At 41.0% G+C, this 18,169-nt stretch overlaps 1 protein-coding gene across 1 annotated transcript; it reads left to right on the forward strand.

The window, feature by feature from the left end:
• The first annotated feature begins 1,572 nt into the window (after positions 1-1,572).
• LOC139910706 (glycogen phosphorylase, muscle form) lies at positions 1,573-16,226 on the forward strand. The gene is made up of 20 exons (XM_071898085.2): positions 1,573-1,911; positions 4,315-4,416; positions 4,603-4,681; positions 4,825-4,928; positions 5,151-5,282; positions 5,463-5,574; positions 5,678-5,760; positions 6,776-6,919; positions 7,138-7,230; positions 7,621-7,767; positions 8,892-9,055; positions 9,267-9,381; positions 9,519-9,620; positions 10,244-10,391; positions 10,649-10,707; positions 10,838-10,979; positions 11,273-11,480; positions 14,913-15,047; positions 15,463-15,529; positions 15,701-16,226. The coding sequence occupies exons 1-20, from the start codon at positions 1,669-1,671 to the stop codon at positions 15,848-15,850; spliced, it is 2,529 nt and encodes an 842-aa protein (XP_071754186.1). The 5' UTR covers positions 1,573-1,668; the 3' UTR covers positions 15,851-16,226.
• Positions 16,227-18,169: the final 1,943 nt, after the last annotated feature.

An 18,169-nucleotide genomic window follows, 5' to 3' on the forward strand; every position in this document is an offset into this window, starting at 1 on the left:
GTAGGCGGGACTAGCGAGAGCGATTCAGGGGCTGGTGTCAGGCAAGGAGGGATGTGATCAATAGATGCAGACTCTGGATTGGTGGTTAAAAACGACTTAGTTCTTAGAAAGATGCTGGCAAGCTACGTGACAGGGACATTTCAAGGGTGAGATTCAAATTAAGCAGTGGTTTATACAGTAGCATGGAAATGTCAATCGGAGCAATACTGCTGTCTTGGTTCCAGGCCAGTCCAAGGTCTTTGGTTAGATCTGATCCAAAGGAGGCTGATGACCAATTGACTGGAGCAGCAGCAGGCCATTATGCATTGTCATATCTCAATGTCTGAAAGGCAGATTGATAATGACAAAAATACTTACTGCAACTGGCCTGTAATGCAGTAACTTACAAATTAATATCAATATGGTGCAATATGATAATTAGCTGGATTTACCACACACATTTTTATGCATCCCTCACATGTAATATCTCATTGCCATCTGCTGGTCAGGGCAGTCCTGCCGGCTCTGCCAAGAAAACTAGCTACTGTAGCTGCTGGATATTGTCATCACCAGATTGTGTTACCCATTTCATATCAGGGAATATTGCACACTGGGTAATTCAATAATTATGCACAAAATTAATAACATCTCACAAAAGGAGAACAGAAAAAGTGGAAATTCTGATTTTATTTCAAGTAATTCTAAATTAAATAATCTAAAATTATGAATAATGAATAATGCATCAATCAGATCATTGCTGTCAGCTTTGTAAATTTTATATTCATTCATTCCTCTAAGCCAGTGGTTCAAACCTCCTCGTGATGCAGAGTGCTGCTGGTTTTCTATCCTACCAGATCGATAATTGCATTCAGCTGGCGTCCCTAATGTAAATCAGTTCCTATTGTACAGCTAAAATGAGAACCAGCAGGGCTCCGGACCGTAAACAGCAGGCAAATGCATGCACAATGTAATATAATGACAGAGGATACAAACACATGATGCAAATTTGAAAAAATGCTAATTATTGTCACTTTTCTGAATAGGAAGATTCACAGCTTCAATATTGCCTCAGTAAATTAGATAAATAAAACATTACTATTCATTCAATTATTCAAAAAATTCAAAAACAATTATGAATCAGAATGATCAATTTATATAAATTCTGATCAGTCTGGATCAAAACGGATGGAAAACTGAAAGAACCATTGAGCATTGAGTAATGAAGTAGACAGAGTATAGTAGTAGTTGGAGCTGCACAGCTTTGTTCTGAAATATATTAATGACAGCTTAACTATATGCAACTTGATGCTATGGCTAGGTAGCAGACAGATGTGAATTATGTAAATAAAAAACTTTCTCTGAAGTACTGAGAGGAACTCAGGTAAAAGTGTAACAACCATTCTCAATCTCCCCTAAGCTGTCACTTCATGCACGTATACTTGTGTCACATAATTGAATAATAATGACCTCTATGCTTAGCATATGCCCCACCCATCTACTCAATATATACTACATGCTCCGCCCTCTCCTCAATATTTATAGTTATGCCTTTAAATTGCTGAACATGACCTTCTGGTGTGGGTGCCTCTCTTGCTGTGTGTCTGGACTTGTGGTGTGTGCCTGCTGTCCCACTGTTTACATTCTAGGTAGCCAGTTTCAGAGCCCTGAACTGCCAAAACCTGTGCCACCATGTCGAAACCGTTGTCAGACCACGACAAGAAGAAACAGATTTCAGTGCGAGGCCTTGCCGGCGTTGAAAATGTTGCAGATCTGAAGCAAAATTTCAACAGGCATCTCCACTTTACGCTGGTCAAGGACAGAAATGTGGCAACGAGAAGGGATTACTACTTTGCTCTTGCCCACACCGTGCGTGACCACTTGGTTGGCAGGTGGATCAGAACCCAGCAGCACTACTACGAGAAAGACCCCAAAGTAAGTTAAATTCCCAGCAGCACCAACTGCACACTCCCACAACTCCCATAATTCACTTTACAGTAAAGTGAATTATTATGAAGAGATAGATCAATTACTTTCACATGCAGAGGAAACATTTTTGCCATAATACTCTACATCCCATCTTGTTTTGGATTTGTCATAGTGGCTATTATAGTGCTTATCATGGTTTTCACCAAGTGTGGAGGTTGTTTCCAGTCATGTTTGCTTTAAGAGCATACTTGACTTTATCAGTACATTTAAGGAGGTCTGTTACATCAACACTGCACTATATTCTCTGGTCTTGATACCCTTTCCAATACATAGTGTTCACTCTTACTTATAGGCCAACCTGAATCCAAGCTGTTCATGGAGCGACTCCTGTGTTCTCACAAGTTTAACGATATTAAACAAATATTAGATAATGGCTACAATCCATTTCCATGAGAGCGAGAGTGTTAATGCTGTTCCACTTCAGTTTCAAGTAGGGAGATTACCTCTGGCTGCCTTTGGACAACTGGTGTAAGTGGCACAGCTATATTCATGTAAGAGCCGTCTGATGTCAGTGAAATGCCATGTCATGACATTTAAACTTCACAACAGCTTCTTAGCACTGTGGTGGCATGCTGACGTGCCTATAGTGTGTTGCAACATAAAACTCTCCATGACCTTCTGTTCCCATCCTGCCTGACCGTAAAGCACGTAGCCTACACTTGTGTCATATGAGCAGTGCATCTAATCTAATGGCATCAGAGTTTATAAGTTCAAACCAGTCTTGTTCAGAACAGTCGCATAAACTATAACGACAAGTCACATAAGCTATAACTCTGAGCAACTTGAACTTTTGAAAATGTATTTATTTTCAATAAATAACAGTTGACGCACTAACAGCTATAGCAAACCCTCTATAGCAAACTGAGCAGCAAAATTGCAAACCACGCCACATTATTGCTTGAAAATGTCACACAAAAGGGGGTTAGCAAACAGAAAGAAACTTGGCCCCAATTGCATTAACTTACGTTTCTTTATAAGATCATTAATAACTTCTGAATAAAGGTGATTATTTTGTTTTTCTTAACGTTGGAGGAGAATCGCCACAGAGAGAGAATCACTGCTCTATAACATTAGTCCCAAAGCCATATATTTGTTAATCTCAGCTGGGAGACACTAACCTCACACATTAAACTATTGGAGGGTTCAGAGTCTCTGTGATCAAAGGTGGGAGGGATGCAACCTCGAACTCAGAAACCATCTGACCTTCTAACTTTATCACCTTGTTCCGGTGTTCTAGACGGAAAGGTTAAAGGTGATTCCCTCAAAGGTCAACACAGAAAAGGAAGGAGGACATTTAAGCTCAGTTCAGAGTTTGTGTATATGATCACATACAGTTATAAGCAGTTATAGTGCTGTTAATAATAATAATAATAACAATAATAATACGTTTATTTATATAGCACCATTCATATATAGAATGCAACTCAAAGTGTTTTACATAAAATAGATTGATTAAAACAATAAATGGATTAAATGGATTGTGTTACATTCAAATTACATTAAAATTTCAAAATCAAAAATAGTCCAGCATAGGAATGACTCTATGCCTGTTGCCACAACAAGGTTTATTTATTACATTGTCTATATGTGTTTTTGATCAGTATTGTGGGATCATACAAGGGTTTAAGTGGAAGCGAGATAAGTTTTGGAATATAATACTCAAGAAATCATGATGGCCAGTGGTTTTAGTGATATGGCTCTGTCACGTATTATTATTTTACACATCCATCTGAACCGCTATAAGTCCAGACTTCACAATGACTGGGTATCAGGCTCAGGCTGACCTTTAGAGCGACCTCTACAGGAGCTATTTTTGCCCTGGCCGAAATGCTGCTGTTATGCAATACCCAAATCTATCTGTCCCCCAGTCCCTTCTCTCCTCTCCTCTCCTTTCCCTTACCTCTTCGGAGTGTGTCCACCCCCCCCCCCCCCCCCCCCATGTCAAAACAGAAAAACACTAAATGGCAAAGGCTAAACCCAGGCTCAGGTGGCACATTTCTCTATACTCCCAACCGTGAAGCTAAATCATGAAACCTAAAGATTTCCTTGACAGTCTGTGGATGTTATCATGACACTTGTTAGATCATTTCACAGATTTTTTTTTTTTTTCCAGCGCCAAATTTGTACCCATCACGCTACTCTAGGGAACTGTACTGACAGTAAATGTTAATCCCTCGCAACTCAACTCTGTCTCATATAACGACACAGAATTATCTCTGTTACACCACTGTTCATGAGGCAGTTTTTGCCTTTAAATATAAATGGCTGTACATTCAGTTTGACACTCATTATTTCATTGTTATTTCATGGTATTCCCCGCCCCCCCCCCCCCCCCAACCCCAACTGCAGCGTGTGTACTACATCTCCCTAGAGTTCTACATGGGCCGCACCCTCCAAAACACCATGGTGAACCTCGCGCTGGAGAATGCCTGTGACGAGGCCACATACCAGGTGAGACAAAGACACGCTTTCAAAGGTGCCAATAAAATCTGGTTATTATAGTGAAAATAGGCATAAAGGCTCATGGCTCCTTCCTGAGTGTTGATAACAGTTTTCTCGCACTCTATCCCTCTTATAATTGAACTCCAGTACAAAAGGCTGGTTTTAGCTTCAGCATTAACCTCTGTTGTCCTGTAGTTGGGTCTTGACATGGAGGAACTGGAGGACATGGAGGAAGATGCCGGTCTGGGTAATGGCGGCCTGGGCCGTCTTGCTGGTAAGCACCTTTTCTCCCTTTTTTTTTTTTTTTTTCAAATCTGAGGATTTTTTTCTCCTTAAATTCATGAATGTTTCATATAGAAGCTGAGCTAGTCTAAGGGTGATATGCTTTTCTCATGTCCTCCTCTCCCTGGCCATCAGCCTGTTTCCTTGACTCCATGGCTTCTCTGGGTCTGGCTGCCTATGGCTACGGTATCCGCTATGAGTTTGGTATCTTCAACCAAAAAATCCTCAATGGCTGGCAGGTTAGAAATTTCATCAACTTTCAGGGATGGCTACTCCCTTCATATTTTTTATCCTGCTGAATTAATACAATCCGTTTGTTACTATGAGCAAGAATAGCACCTCTCATCTGGATTATGCTGCTTGCATTTTTGGTTTCACCTTGAATCACTGGATCGTTTTCTGTTAGCTCAGCTGAATCCAGTGACCTAGTGAATTGTTTTTTCTGTATCAATGATATTCAGGTTGAGGAGGCTGATGATTGGCTGCGCTATGGCAACCCCTGGGAGAAGGCCCGCCCTGAGTACATGCGTCCAGTGCACTTCTATGGCAGGACAGAGCATCACCCTGATGGTGTGAAATGGGTTGACACTCAGGTGAAAATAGGAGCTGAATATACACAGATAAAAATAGTATTTATTTTTCTCGCTGTATATTAAATTGTGCACCTGTGAATGTATATATAAACATGTCTGTATGAGAGGTGATGGTATCAGGTGATTTAGATATTATTAGCTATTTTAAGCTTCTGTCTCCTCTTATGATTGTTTTGGCAGGTGGTGCTGGCTCTCCCATATGACACTCCTATCCCTGGCTACAGAAACAATGTTGTCAACACCATGAGGCTGTGGTCTGCTAAGGCCCCCTGTGACTTCAACCTGAAAGACTGTACGTGTCTGGCAGAGACCAAGGCTTTTAAATGTTGTTACAGTTGTCAAGTTGAGAAAACGTTCTTGAAAAGTTTTGATCATGTATTTATTTTCCTTAACAGTCAATGTTGGCGGCTACATTCAGGCTGTGTTGGACAGAAACTTGGCTGAGAACATCTCCCGTGTGCTGTATCCCAACGACAATGTAAGAAACTGGGCCTAAATTGCTTTCTAATTTACCAAATCTACACTCATGGGAGAATTTATCCTTTGTGCAAATACCAAAGGTGAGCATGAATGTGTGAACCTGGCTTAGAGAAGACAGCTGAAGGTATTGGGGTTATCAAGAGCTGTGGATGGTATGGCTTCCTAACTCTGCCCTATACAGTAGCTGTAGCATAATATAATAACATTAAGGCAGCTATCTTAGTTTAGCTAAGGAATGGATTTCCATAATTTGGGCCCCAACTGGTGTCCTTTGTCTTCAGCTAGAGCCACTGGCTGCTCTTTTCGGCTGCCTCTGAAGCTGTCTTTTATATCTGACATAAGCCCTGACCACCAATTGCCGGCTCCCGAGGGATAGTTCAAGAAGCAGGATTTGGGAGATAACCATCTAATTTGAGCTTTAACTCAAGTGAATTCTGGTAATACTCCTCTGTGCAGTGAGAGCGAGCTCAGAAGCTACGGCTGACCTGACGTGCCAGGTTTGTTTGAATTCAACTGGAGCTGCGCACAAAAGCGTGACAACGCTAACCGATCAGAATCTTGTCCATTATAGTTTGCCCCTTTATAGAAGTCACAGCGAGAAGAGCAGAGTCAGTGTTACACACAAAGTGAATAATCCAAAAGCAACATGATGTTTTATTCTGTTGAGTATTTGTATGAACAATGTTGTTTTTTCACATTGCCTTTCCATTTAACCATTTGCCAAAATAATTGTTCTACAAAATAATTATATAATTATCTTCTACAAATCTGATTATTATTATATGATTATTATATTACAGATATTAGATCTATAGCTCTACCTGTGGCACTACTTTCTTTCCATATTAGGCTTGGATAATATTTATTTCATTGAAATGAAGAGATTATTATATATAGTTATAATACCCATGCATCATTGATGTACAAAATGTAACATTTTATGAACAAAAAATAAGTATTCTTCCTGGTCGCATGCAGAACAGAAACAGACAAATATGTGTCTTCATCCACAGTTCTTTGAGGGAAAGGAGCTGCGTCTGAAGCAGGAGTACTTTGTGGTGTCTGCCACCCTGCAAGACATCATCCGTCGTTTCAAGGTCTCTAAGTTTGGCTCCAGGGAGATTGTTCGCACAGACTTCAGCAAACTGCCTGACAAGGTGAGGAGAAGAACTCAGCAAAATAGTTTCTGTCAAAAATGAAAAGATTTTCCCCTGATGTTCCCTCTATGCTTTAGTTAAATTGTGAGTTGAGCAGGTTGTAGGTGGATTTTACTGTATCGTATGAAGATGGTTGAAATGTACTTGCCAGCTATTTTATGGCATAATTCAATATTGTGTTGTCTTTTAATAAGTCACTGAATGTCTTGCACATACAGGTTGCCATCCAGCTGAATGACACTCACCCTGCCATGGCTATTCCTGAGCTGATGAGGGTGCTGGTTGATGAGGAGAAGCTGACATGGGACCAGGTGAGGAAGAAAAACCCTGACATAACAGATGAATTGAACGCAGCATTTTTCATAGTGTTTCTTTTGTTTCATATTCAGTCTTTTTTTTTTAGTTCTCATTTTAAACGATGACACATTTTTCATTGCATCTTTTGCAGTAGTGTGTTTCATGGACAACAACAGCAGGGGGCAACAAAGACCATTTTAGTGTAGTTTGCTATAGAACAGATTTACCACCACCATAAAGTGAAATTATATTACATACTGTTATGTAATTATGCACAGTATTCCTCAAATTTTGTATTTCTGTTTTGAATAACTATTATTTTCACATCACTGTGCACAGTATAATCACTGATTTTCCTGTCTTATTTTTTCTATTTATTTATTTTTTCCCCTGCTGCTGGTCAGGCCTGGGACATCTGTGTTCGTACCTGTGCCTACACCAACCACACAGTTCTTCCTGAGGCTCTGGAGCGCTGGCCCATCGACCTGTTCGCTCACCTGCTGCCCCGTCACCTGGAAATTGTCTATGAGATCAACCGCCGCCACCTGGAGGTTAGTGGTGCTCACTGCAACACATTCTGATTCCTGTGGATTCCCTGCCATGCACATGATGCTAGAAATGTTAATCCTCTATGGTCGAGTACTTATACGGTCACAGAGTCTGTACTCTTATTGGCCTCACACTGACTTCACACTATGGAGCTTGGTGCAATCAGTGAATTGCCAAGGGTGGATGAATACAAGGTGCACAGAGAACATAAATACTGATATTTGTAAAACCAATTTGAGACTCCATTTTAAAAGGGAGAGCGCTTTATTTAGATGTAACAGAGTGCAAAAATATATGAGATTTGGGGAGCTATTGACATTTATTAAATGAGGAAGTACAAAAAATAAGAAGTAAAGTAATTCAGACTTTTTAGATTCCCATCATGGAAAGGGAGTAGAACCCAGTGCAATGGTAGCAATCATTTCAAAGCTCAGTATGGGGCCTAAATGCTATGAATTTGTATGAATTACTAAACAGAATCATTTTGATTGGCTTTTCATTGCACTATCTGGTGAGAAAACATAATTAAAGAAACTGCTTGACTGGTAAATTGAAGTTACCCCAGGACTCCCACATCCCTGCTTATCATCCAAGATGGGAAGGAGCAATGTTTCTGACTTGGGGATGTAGGCCGGGTTTATAAGCTAGGTCTGCTAGGCCTGCACACTTTCTTCGGTCTTCTGGCATCATGGCGATTCAGAGCTGGAGAGACGGACCTACTGCTTGCCATGAGCTGTGATTGGTGCTTCTATAAAGTAAATTACAAGACCAGGTCATCATAAGTATGCATCAAGTGAATAGGGGGAAATTATATTACTTGATGAGTTTACATAAGATGGACTCACGTAGCCATGCACCTCCTTTCCCAGGTTCATAATTACTGTTGATTGTCTTTCTTGCGTATTCTCTTTATTATAATTATGATAATTTAATTGAATGTCAAGATGAAAAGGAACACACTTCATACTTTTGCCATTGAAAGATTTTTAAAAAATTAAATCCAATCTCCATGAAACTTACATATAGAGCACTATAGTGAAATTCTGTGATTCAGCAAAAAAAACAAAATTGTGAAAAATATAACCCTTGACTTATTTTTTGTTTCATTTTCCCTTTATCTGCCCAGAATGTTGCTGCTAAGTTTCCTGGTGATCATGACCGTCTGCGCCGCATGTCCCTCATTGAGGAAGGCGGACAGAAGAGGATCAACATGGCCCATTTGTGCATTGTGGGCTCCCATGCTGTCAACGGCGTGGCCCAGATACACTCTGACATCCTCAAAGCTACAATGTATGTCCCTAAAATAAACACAGCTGCCTCTAATCCTTCTTGCTGTAAATCACAGTTAACACCAAACTTCATGCATGTACGTATATGCAGTCATAACCTATTAGATGCATCTGATATTTGGCTATTTCACAAATCTCCAGCTTCTATCATTTCATGGGCTGCTGCGTCATCTGTGTGTCCTGATATATGCGATGCTTCACTCTGCTTGCAGTTTCAAGGACTTCTATGAAATGGAGCCACGTAAGTTCCAGAACAAGACCAATGGCATCACTCCTCGCCGTTGGCTGGTGATGTGCAACCCCGGCCTGGCTGAGGTCATCGCTGAGGTTGGCAGTATTTTATACACACATACTTGCATGCGCGCACACACGCACACACACACACGCACACACACACACACAAACACTACTGTCAAAATGCTATTTATTCTAATTTCACACTTTCTAAATGTTTTGCCTATTAGAGAATTGGTGAGGACTTCATCCGTGACCTGGACCAGCTGAGGGGTCTGCTGAAGTACATCAACGATGAAGCTTTCATTCGTGACATCGCCAAAGTCAAGCAGGTGACGTAACTAATTGATTGTTTTAACTTAACCGTGCTGTTAATTTTTCAATTGGAATAAACCCAAAACCTGCAGTGGAGCAATAGAAAGAATAGATAATAGATAGAAAGAGATAACAGAGAGTATTTTAACTTGCTCTATTACAGTTTGGTATGTAAATCCAACTACTCAGGAACACAAGCAGCTGGAGAGAGTGGCGCATAATCAACTTTAAGTAATCTGTCTCTCTGTGACGGAGAACATATACTGTACCGTTCCATAAAGTGCTCAATAGCTCTTGTTAAAGACCTTAGGCACCTCGCAGAGCTTTTTATTCCTCTGTGACCAGGGAGACGGTACCAGTCTATCAAAGCCTCCGTTAATGGTTTTTACAGCAGCTTCTGCCCCAGTTTGATCCCTATTCTGAATCCACTTATATGACAGTCTAGCACTTGTCATACATGTGGCACTTTAAACTCTCAGAGCAGCACTGTCCCATTGATTTAAACATGTTGTCTTCCTCTGTTGTATCTTATTGTGCTTTAGCATTGCTCTGCTAAAATTTGAATGTGTGTATCTACATACATACAAATAACATGTGTCGAATTACTATTTGTAATGAAGTTTATCTTTTGCTAATATAGGAGAACAAGCTGAAGTTTGCTGTGCACCTGGAGGAGCACTACAAGGTGAAGATCAACCCCAACTCCATGTTCGACATTCAGGTTAAGAGAATCCATGAATACAAGAGACAGCTGCTCAACTGTCTGCACATTATCACCTACTATAACCGTAAGTATGTTACACCTTTTAAATCCTCACATTTTAAATCCTCTATGCTAAATTATGAGTTACTCAAATTAAAATATTTCAGATGTTCAAAATGATTTATGGACATTTAAGGATTGTCTTTCCCACTGCAGAATTTTGCCAATAATTTAGCCGTATTGGATAGGTCCTTAATAGAAAATTTGTGAACATGTCCAAGACACACACACACACACACAAACACACACCTCAGTCCTGTAACCTCTTGCTCTTTCATCCAGGCATCAAGAAGGAGCCCAACAAGCAGTGGACCCCAAGAACTGTCATGATCGGTGGAAAGGTTTGTAACTGCACATATCTTGGTTTTACAGAAAAAAAAACTCACCTTCACGACTGTACGCTTTAATTTATATCTGCTTGCATCAGGTATTAGTGAAAGTCATAGATCTCCTCCGGTGCCTTTCTTGCAGGCTGCCCCCGGCTACCACACTGCCAAGATGATCATCCGTCTGATCACAGCTATCGGTGAGGTGGTCAACAATGACCCAGTGGTTGGAGACCGTCTCAAAGTCATCTTTCTGGAGAACTACAGAGTCACGCTGGCTGAGAAAGGTAATTGACCATTCACTGCTCCTTTGTCTATCCCTCCCTCCCCCTCTCTCTCTCTGCTCCCAACCTTGATCTTTCCTCAGTCTGTCTATCATTTCTCATGCTCATCTCTTTTTCTTCCCTTCCTCTGCAGAAGATTGGTTTAGAAAGCTTTAATATCCTCAATGAGGCTATATGATGCACGGCATAAATCACGCACGCGCGCACCCACACACACACACACACACACACACATACACAAACACACACAAAACTGTTACTAGAGTCATTAACCCTTTGTTTCTGCCTCCCTCCAGCCATCCCTGCAGCTGACCTGTCGCAGCAGATCTCCACAGCAGGCACAGAGGCCTCTGGCACCGGCAACATGAAGTTCATGTTGAATGGTGGTCTAACCATCGGTACCATGGATGGAGCCAATGTTGAGATGGCTGAGGAGGCTGGTGAGGACAACCTCTTCATCTTCGGCATGAGGGTGGACGACGTCGATGCGCTTGACAGGAAAGGGTAAGAAATGTTATGGACGTGGAAAGAGGACCAGATGCAATGAATATCCTCTACAGTTTAGATTTGTGATACTTACACTGAAAACAAACATTCCCTCTGGTAAAGAGAGTTGCTTACTGAAGGCTTACAAGGTCTTAGTTAAGTCGGAGCTACTTCGATATGTTTACTCATAAACACTCATTCAAATGTGATAATTACGGGTTCTAACCCTTAGGGTTAAAGCTTTACTTCTTTTGTTTGGATTCATTGTGGCCGCAACCCCGTATGGTTAAACATTACATTTTGAGTATAAACTCTGTTTCCCTGTTCATGGAGGGAAGTGAGGCACAATGTATGACAGTGGTAAAGTGGCTTCACACAAGACCTGGGGTTGAAGTCTTTACCATTTTAGGGCCAACAAGTCCCCCTGAGACACATTTAATGGGCCATGTGCAAGTTTATTCACTAAGCTTGTCCCTGCACTTCAACCCTTTCATGGTATTGGAGGGACTAAATGTCTTTGTGCCACTCTCCCCTCCCTCAGGTGTTATTATACTCTTGAACTAACTAATTCCATTTGGATGGCATGGTTGCCACAATGTGTAAACAGGAGGCTTTACAATCACTTCCCAACAAACACAGCAGTATGAGAATCAGGTTGCACTCTTATGGCCCCACACACAGGGCTACATGGGTGCCATTCAACGGGCAATTAAAGGTGCATTAAGTAAGATTGTATTGTCGTATAGCACAAAATGACCATAATATACCTCTCGCTCACTGATAGAGGTCGATAGAAGTCAGTCATAAATTATTTAATGCCCCTTTAAGTCCAGAGAAAAGAAGTACATAAAAAAAAGCCCAGAGAGCAGGCATCCTTCACCGATTTTCTTTTAAACAATGGCCAAGATGCGGCCATACCTCCGGTAGGACTGGCACTTTTGTTGCTACAGGCTTTGGAAATAGCAAAACAATACAATGAGACAGAAGTTGCATAGACAACCATCTGCCTCTGGCTGGGTAAACAAGAGATACAAATAGCTCATTGTATGAGTAGAAAGCTTGAGTTCATGCCATGTTTGTGAGTAGAATGCCTACAGGGCACAAGACATGTACTAGAGCATGGAGCCAAATCAAAGGCCAGTGACAGTCAATTCCTGCTGTGGTCTGGCATGCACCCTTCATAAATTGCCTAACCAGGGGCCAACAAGCACACTTTAAAGTTTGATCATGTTGGCAATATGTTTGTAGAAAAAGCAATGCCTCAACTCAACAATAAAAGCAATGCCTCAACTCAACAATAAAAAAACACTTTGTTTCCATAACGACTAGTTGCAGTAGCTGCACTATCAGCAAACGGTACAACTCCCAGACACTAACCAGAGACTCCCACAACACGGTCAATTGACTCAACTGACTCTTTCATTCTCGTTGATGTTGTCGTAAACCGTTAGCTGGCTCGCACACAGTCAAACCTCACCTCTTCATTGTGATTGGTCGGCTCATAAAAAAAGCCATCAATGCCATGTGTGTTCCACGTAAAAGTTTCATTCAACATTTCTCAACTTTAGAAAGCAGCCTGCTCTGCCTAAAAAGAAGCCAGGCGCAGTACTTTTTCCAAAGTGTCCACTCTCTATCCGCCTTGCAGCTGCTTCCCATTGACTTTTATGTAAAAAAAAAAAAGGTGCTGGCAGCTTGAAAAAAAGAGTAACAGTGTGAAAATGGCCTGAGTCTAACAGCCTCTTCAAACAAGTGATATTTACAATGGAAGCCTGAAAGGAACCTGATTTTCTCCTGCAGCTGGGTCAATAGGGATTTGCGCAGCAGGAGAGCTCATGGGTCTCCGTGCAGCAGAGCAACGCTCTTTCGGAAACAAATGGCCTTTTGGGCTAGCAGGGAGTCAACAGAAACATAGTCAGTTTCTCCAGAAACACTGTCGAGCTCAGGCTGCATTAGCTCCATGTGGGGAAACGCATTGAGCTGCCTGCCATGGACTAGACAGGTTACATGGGCTCCAAGCAGCAGATCCTTGTCTCACAGAGAGAGGACTCTGACTCTGATTCTTAACAGATAATGTGATACCTGATAGATTCAAGCCCCTCCCACTTTGGCAGGGTGTGTGGTTGCCAACGCGGGTCTTAAACTCGGGTCATCTGGTTATAATCTGGTCTCCCTACTGACTAAACCACCCTGGTGTCAAGTTTTTCTTTTGAAGGCAAATAGATGTGCATCTGCCCTACAGGTTATACACTCTCCCTTCCTCTAGTAGTTAATTGTCTCTGGAAATTTGCAAAACCAATTCATCACAACTGGGTGTGTGGCCAGCTGGTCCAAGGTGGGGGGATATGGGACTAATAACAAGTAAACAACAAACAAAATGTTTGAACAAGTTTAATGCAAGATAGTGTTAATATTTTATCTTGGCATTAAACTTGTTCAAGAAGTGTTTACTTGTTATATCGTGTTGTTACGTAACCGTGTTGTTCCATACATGTGGTTGTGAAGACATGCCCGGGCGATCGCTTCTTGGCAGCTACAAATGTTGTTCTAGATCTCCCCACTCGCTCCCTGACTGCATAGGCAAATAAATAACATGTTAATCTGAGCATCCCCACTGGTTAATCAGATGACAGAAAGTAAGGGCCAAAATTCCTGGACTCACAATAGTCTGAACAGAGTTTTGTGTTAACTTTTCTTTTTACCTATTCACAGAGGTAGAAGTGCAACTACTAACCTGTTCTGATCTCTGTTAAAATCTGTTTATGCAATCACACATTTGAATTTTTTTTTTTTTTTTTTTTGCACATTTTTCTTTACTTGTTCTTAAACATTCAAAAATGATATAGAATTATTCAAATAGTTTTTTTCCGCATTCACACATTTGAATTTATTCGTGCAATTTTTCCACACATCTAAATAAGTTCATATACAACTAGAAGTCTCAAAACATTTTTCCATGAGCTCAAAAACAATATGACCCTGATTTAATCCCATTGGGGCACATCAAAGGGAGGAGAGGAAAGGAGAATGTCTCTCCTTGTCTGTTTTTATACGCCACTATGTGTTATCTTTGCATACGAGGACACAGTGTTATGTCCTGTTACCAGGTCCATCTGGTGAGATGATACAACTGTAATTAATGCGGTGAACACTGCATGCCCTGGGGTATACTGCGGCTCTGCGGCCTCTCAGAGAGTGTTGGCAGTCACCACTTGTCTTAACAGCACTCTTCCCATCCATGCAGCCTGGGTCAAGAGAACTGGTTCTTTCCATCCAAGCAGAGGTTTCAGGCACAAAGGTGTGACCATGGTAAACCTGTTTAGGCAACTGGCTAGACCTTTGAATACTCCCATTTGAATGTACAGGTTACTACGGTGACAAGGTTGTGCCTTCTTTTTTTTCTGAAAGTGCAGAATTGAATACGTTTGTTTTTGTTGTTGTTGTCTTGCTTAGATACTGTGCTGAAGAGTACTACAAACGCCTGCCTGAGCTGAAACAAGCTATTGACCAGATTGCTGGAGGGTTCTTTAGCCCAAAGCAGCCTGACCTGTTTAAGGAAATTGTCAACATGCTGATGCACCATGACAGGTAAAGACACATCAAACATTAACAAACTAAGGCAAACGGCACAAACAGGAAACACACTCACACACACACACACACACACACACACGTATGGTAACATGCAAACTTTTTGCACAAGCAAAAATTGGCCACACATTCACAGAAAAACACAAAAAACATAGCTTGCATGCACACAAACATACTCTGCACACATACACCATAAGTAAACATACACACACATACATACATGTGTGCGTGCGTGCGTGCGTGCATACACCCACACACATGTGCACACACACACACACACACACACACACTCACACACACACACACGTACAAGGTGCATCTGTCACGTTTATAAAATGAAATGTTTATGAAATATCTTCCCTGCATCACTTTGTATTTCTTCAGTAAGTAAACTGCAGTATTTTCTGCACAGATTCAAGGTGTTTGCTGACTATGAAGACTACATTAAAAGCCAGGAGAAAGTCAATGCTCTGTACAAGGTAGGTGTAAAGGACTTTGTCAGGACGCTCTGGGTGTAAAGGTCATTCTCATGTATGTACCGAAAGTTTATGAGATCACGTTGCAGTATCACCACTATTATGAAGGTGGAGTCCGAGGTAATAAGATGGCTCTTATCGATTTCTTATCAACCGTTCTCCTCTTCGCAACAGAACCCCAAGGAATGGACCAAGAAGGTGATCCACAACATTGCCGGATGTGGCAAGTTCTCCAGTGACCGCACCATTGCCCAATACGCTCGTGAGATCTGGGGCATGGAGCCCACCCTGGAGAAGATCCCTGCCCCCGATGACAAGCATTAAACAGTCCCTCCGCCCGACAGCACACACCCTATCCTGCCCCCTCCCTAACTTACATGCCAGTAGATATGTGTTTGGTAACGGTCAACCCCATGTCCACCGGCTTTAGTTTTGATTGCTGCCTGCGTCACTACATTGTCTCATACACACTCTTGGACTGGCCAAGCTCACACCCACAATAGCCAAGTTAAAGCCTGGTTTAATGGGAAAGCTCTAGTTATTATCAGTAATGGCTAATTTGCTCCCGTGGAAGTGGACAGAAGAACTATGTGGTGGGTTTTGTGAGTTTACTGGTGATATTTTTTTTTTATTCAAAAATATAAACTCTTGTATTTCCACTCAGACCCATTCTGAATAAATGTTGTCTTAAATACCATAACAGTTTGAGCTCCTTTTATTCAGCTGTTCCCATTCACTTTCACTCTTGCATTTTCATGGCCAGCATAAAACAAGCTTTTGATTGTTTTTAAGTTTATCTGTATCAAGAGTTTATGGTTTTAGTCCTGTGGTAGAAACATAAACCTCACATAAATGTGTAGTTTCTACCAGGAGTAATCAGTAGATGCACATTGTCCATTGTAAAATCAGAGCACTATCTTAGGAAGTGAGGCTCAACCTGCACGTTTCCTTATTGGCTTCCTTTTTCTTCCAGTCTAATTTAACTTAGTAATTTAACTAAGGAAGACCTGACCTGTAATCCTCTGCAACAATCTACAAATGGTTTTGTCCAGCCATATTAAACCACCAAACCAATAAATTGAACTACATACAAAATTCTTTTTCTGCCCATTTTCATTCCATCATCACATGTAAACATAGTATGAGCTTGCAAAATTTGTCCTGCAGGTTTTGGCCCTGGAGTATAACACATACAGTGCATACAGAAATCTATACTGTATGCACATTGTCATTTTGTCTGTTCGTAGGTTTCCTCCATTCACAAATCTGCACTTCTCTACATATTATCTACATCTGTGAAGTGAAGTGAAAATATATGGAAGGTGTATAATTCTTTCAAGGCACGTCTACATGCCTAGTCACCTCTGTACATACACATGTTACCCTAGAGCACATTTGTGCTGAGTCTGTATTTATATGTAATCTTTCACATATAGTCTTGTGTCATACTCCCATATGCCTCTACACACACACACACACACACACACACACACACACACACACACACAGACACTGATATTTGCTACCATTACCTTGATGGGTGAAAAGTTAAATGTAAAAAAAAATTTCCAGGATGCCCTGGAAATAATTTTAGAAAAATTACATACTAATAGCTTAAGTGCTTTACTACTATTGTCATCACCAGTGAAATTGTCATTCAAAATGGGTATTGCCCATTTGATGCAATTAAAAATAATAATTCCTGAAGCTGTAACTTTGGCTACTTCCAAGCTTGGCAGCTTGTAGCCCAGCAGCCAAAGTTATCTATTGAACTGTGATTTGTAAACCCTTTCACCCCTTACACACATCAAAACATAAATATCACCCAATCAACCTTGTCACATTCCTGGTTGTGCACTGACACAAAGGCTAAAAGTTGTATCTCTTCACTTTGGTTGTAACAGAACAAGAGTATGTAATAGGTCACTGTTGTCCACGTGACTGCTGCGTTTTACTGAGGATTAACTGGTGCAATAAGATAAGTCCCATCGTTTACAGAATATATGCCTTTGAGTCTCATAGGTCTAAAGTCCGAACTTACCATGCATCAAGTATCTAACAGCTCTGGATACCTGCTGAAATAAAGAACTTCAACGTATGATTCTACATGGCTCTGAAAATCTCTTGGAAGAATGTGACCCTTCTCTTTTGAGAAACTTTCATTGTTTTATGTTTTTTGTGGGGTTTTTTGATGGTAAAGGAAACCACTACCTCAGGCATCTCTTCGAAATCTCCTGCAAGTCTTCAATGCGTTGAGAGCTGAGATTTAGTGACCAAGACAGAGAATGGTTTACATTGTTTTCATGCTCAGCACATTTTTCACTTCACCACTGTTGTGTCCTGTGGATGGAGGCATGGTCACCCAGAGACGATTTCCATCAGCATAGAAACGGGTCAAACGTCTGGGATGAAGGTAATCATTCACTGTGACTTCATATTTATCAGCATTCACTTTTTCCCGCTAAGAGGTTAGGCATTCTTGGAAAATGCTTGTTTCCTATATTCTGCTTGTTACCTGTATGTATGCCTTACTTTGTGGCTCTCAAGTTCCAAAATAACCTGAAGGAGTAGAACTTTTAAAAAACAATGATTTCCTGATTGATGTGTGAGAGCAAAAAAAAAAAAGTTGGCTGGATTGTTTTG

Source organism: Centroberyx gerrardi, chromosome 11, assembly GCF_048128805.1.
Source record: "Centroberyx gerrardi isolate f3 chromosome 11, fCenGer3.hap1.cur.20231027, whole genome shotgun sequence".
NCBI classification, from domain to species: Eukaryota; Metazoa; Chordata; class Actinopteri; order Beryciformes; family Berycidae; genus Centroberyx; species Centroberyx gerrardi.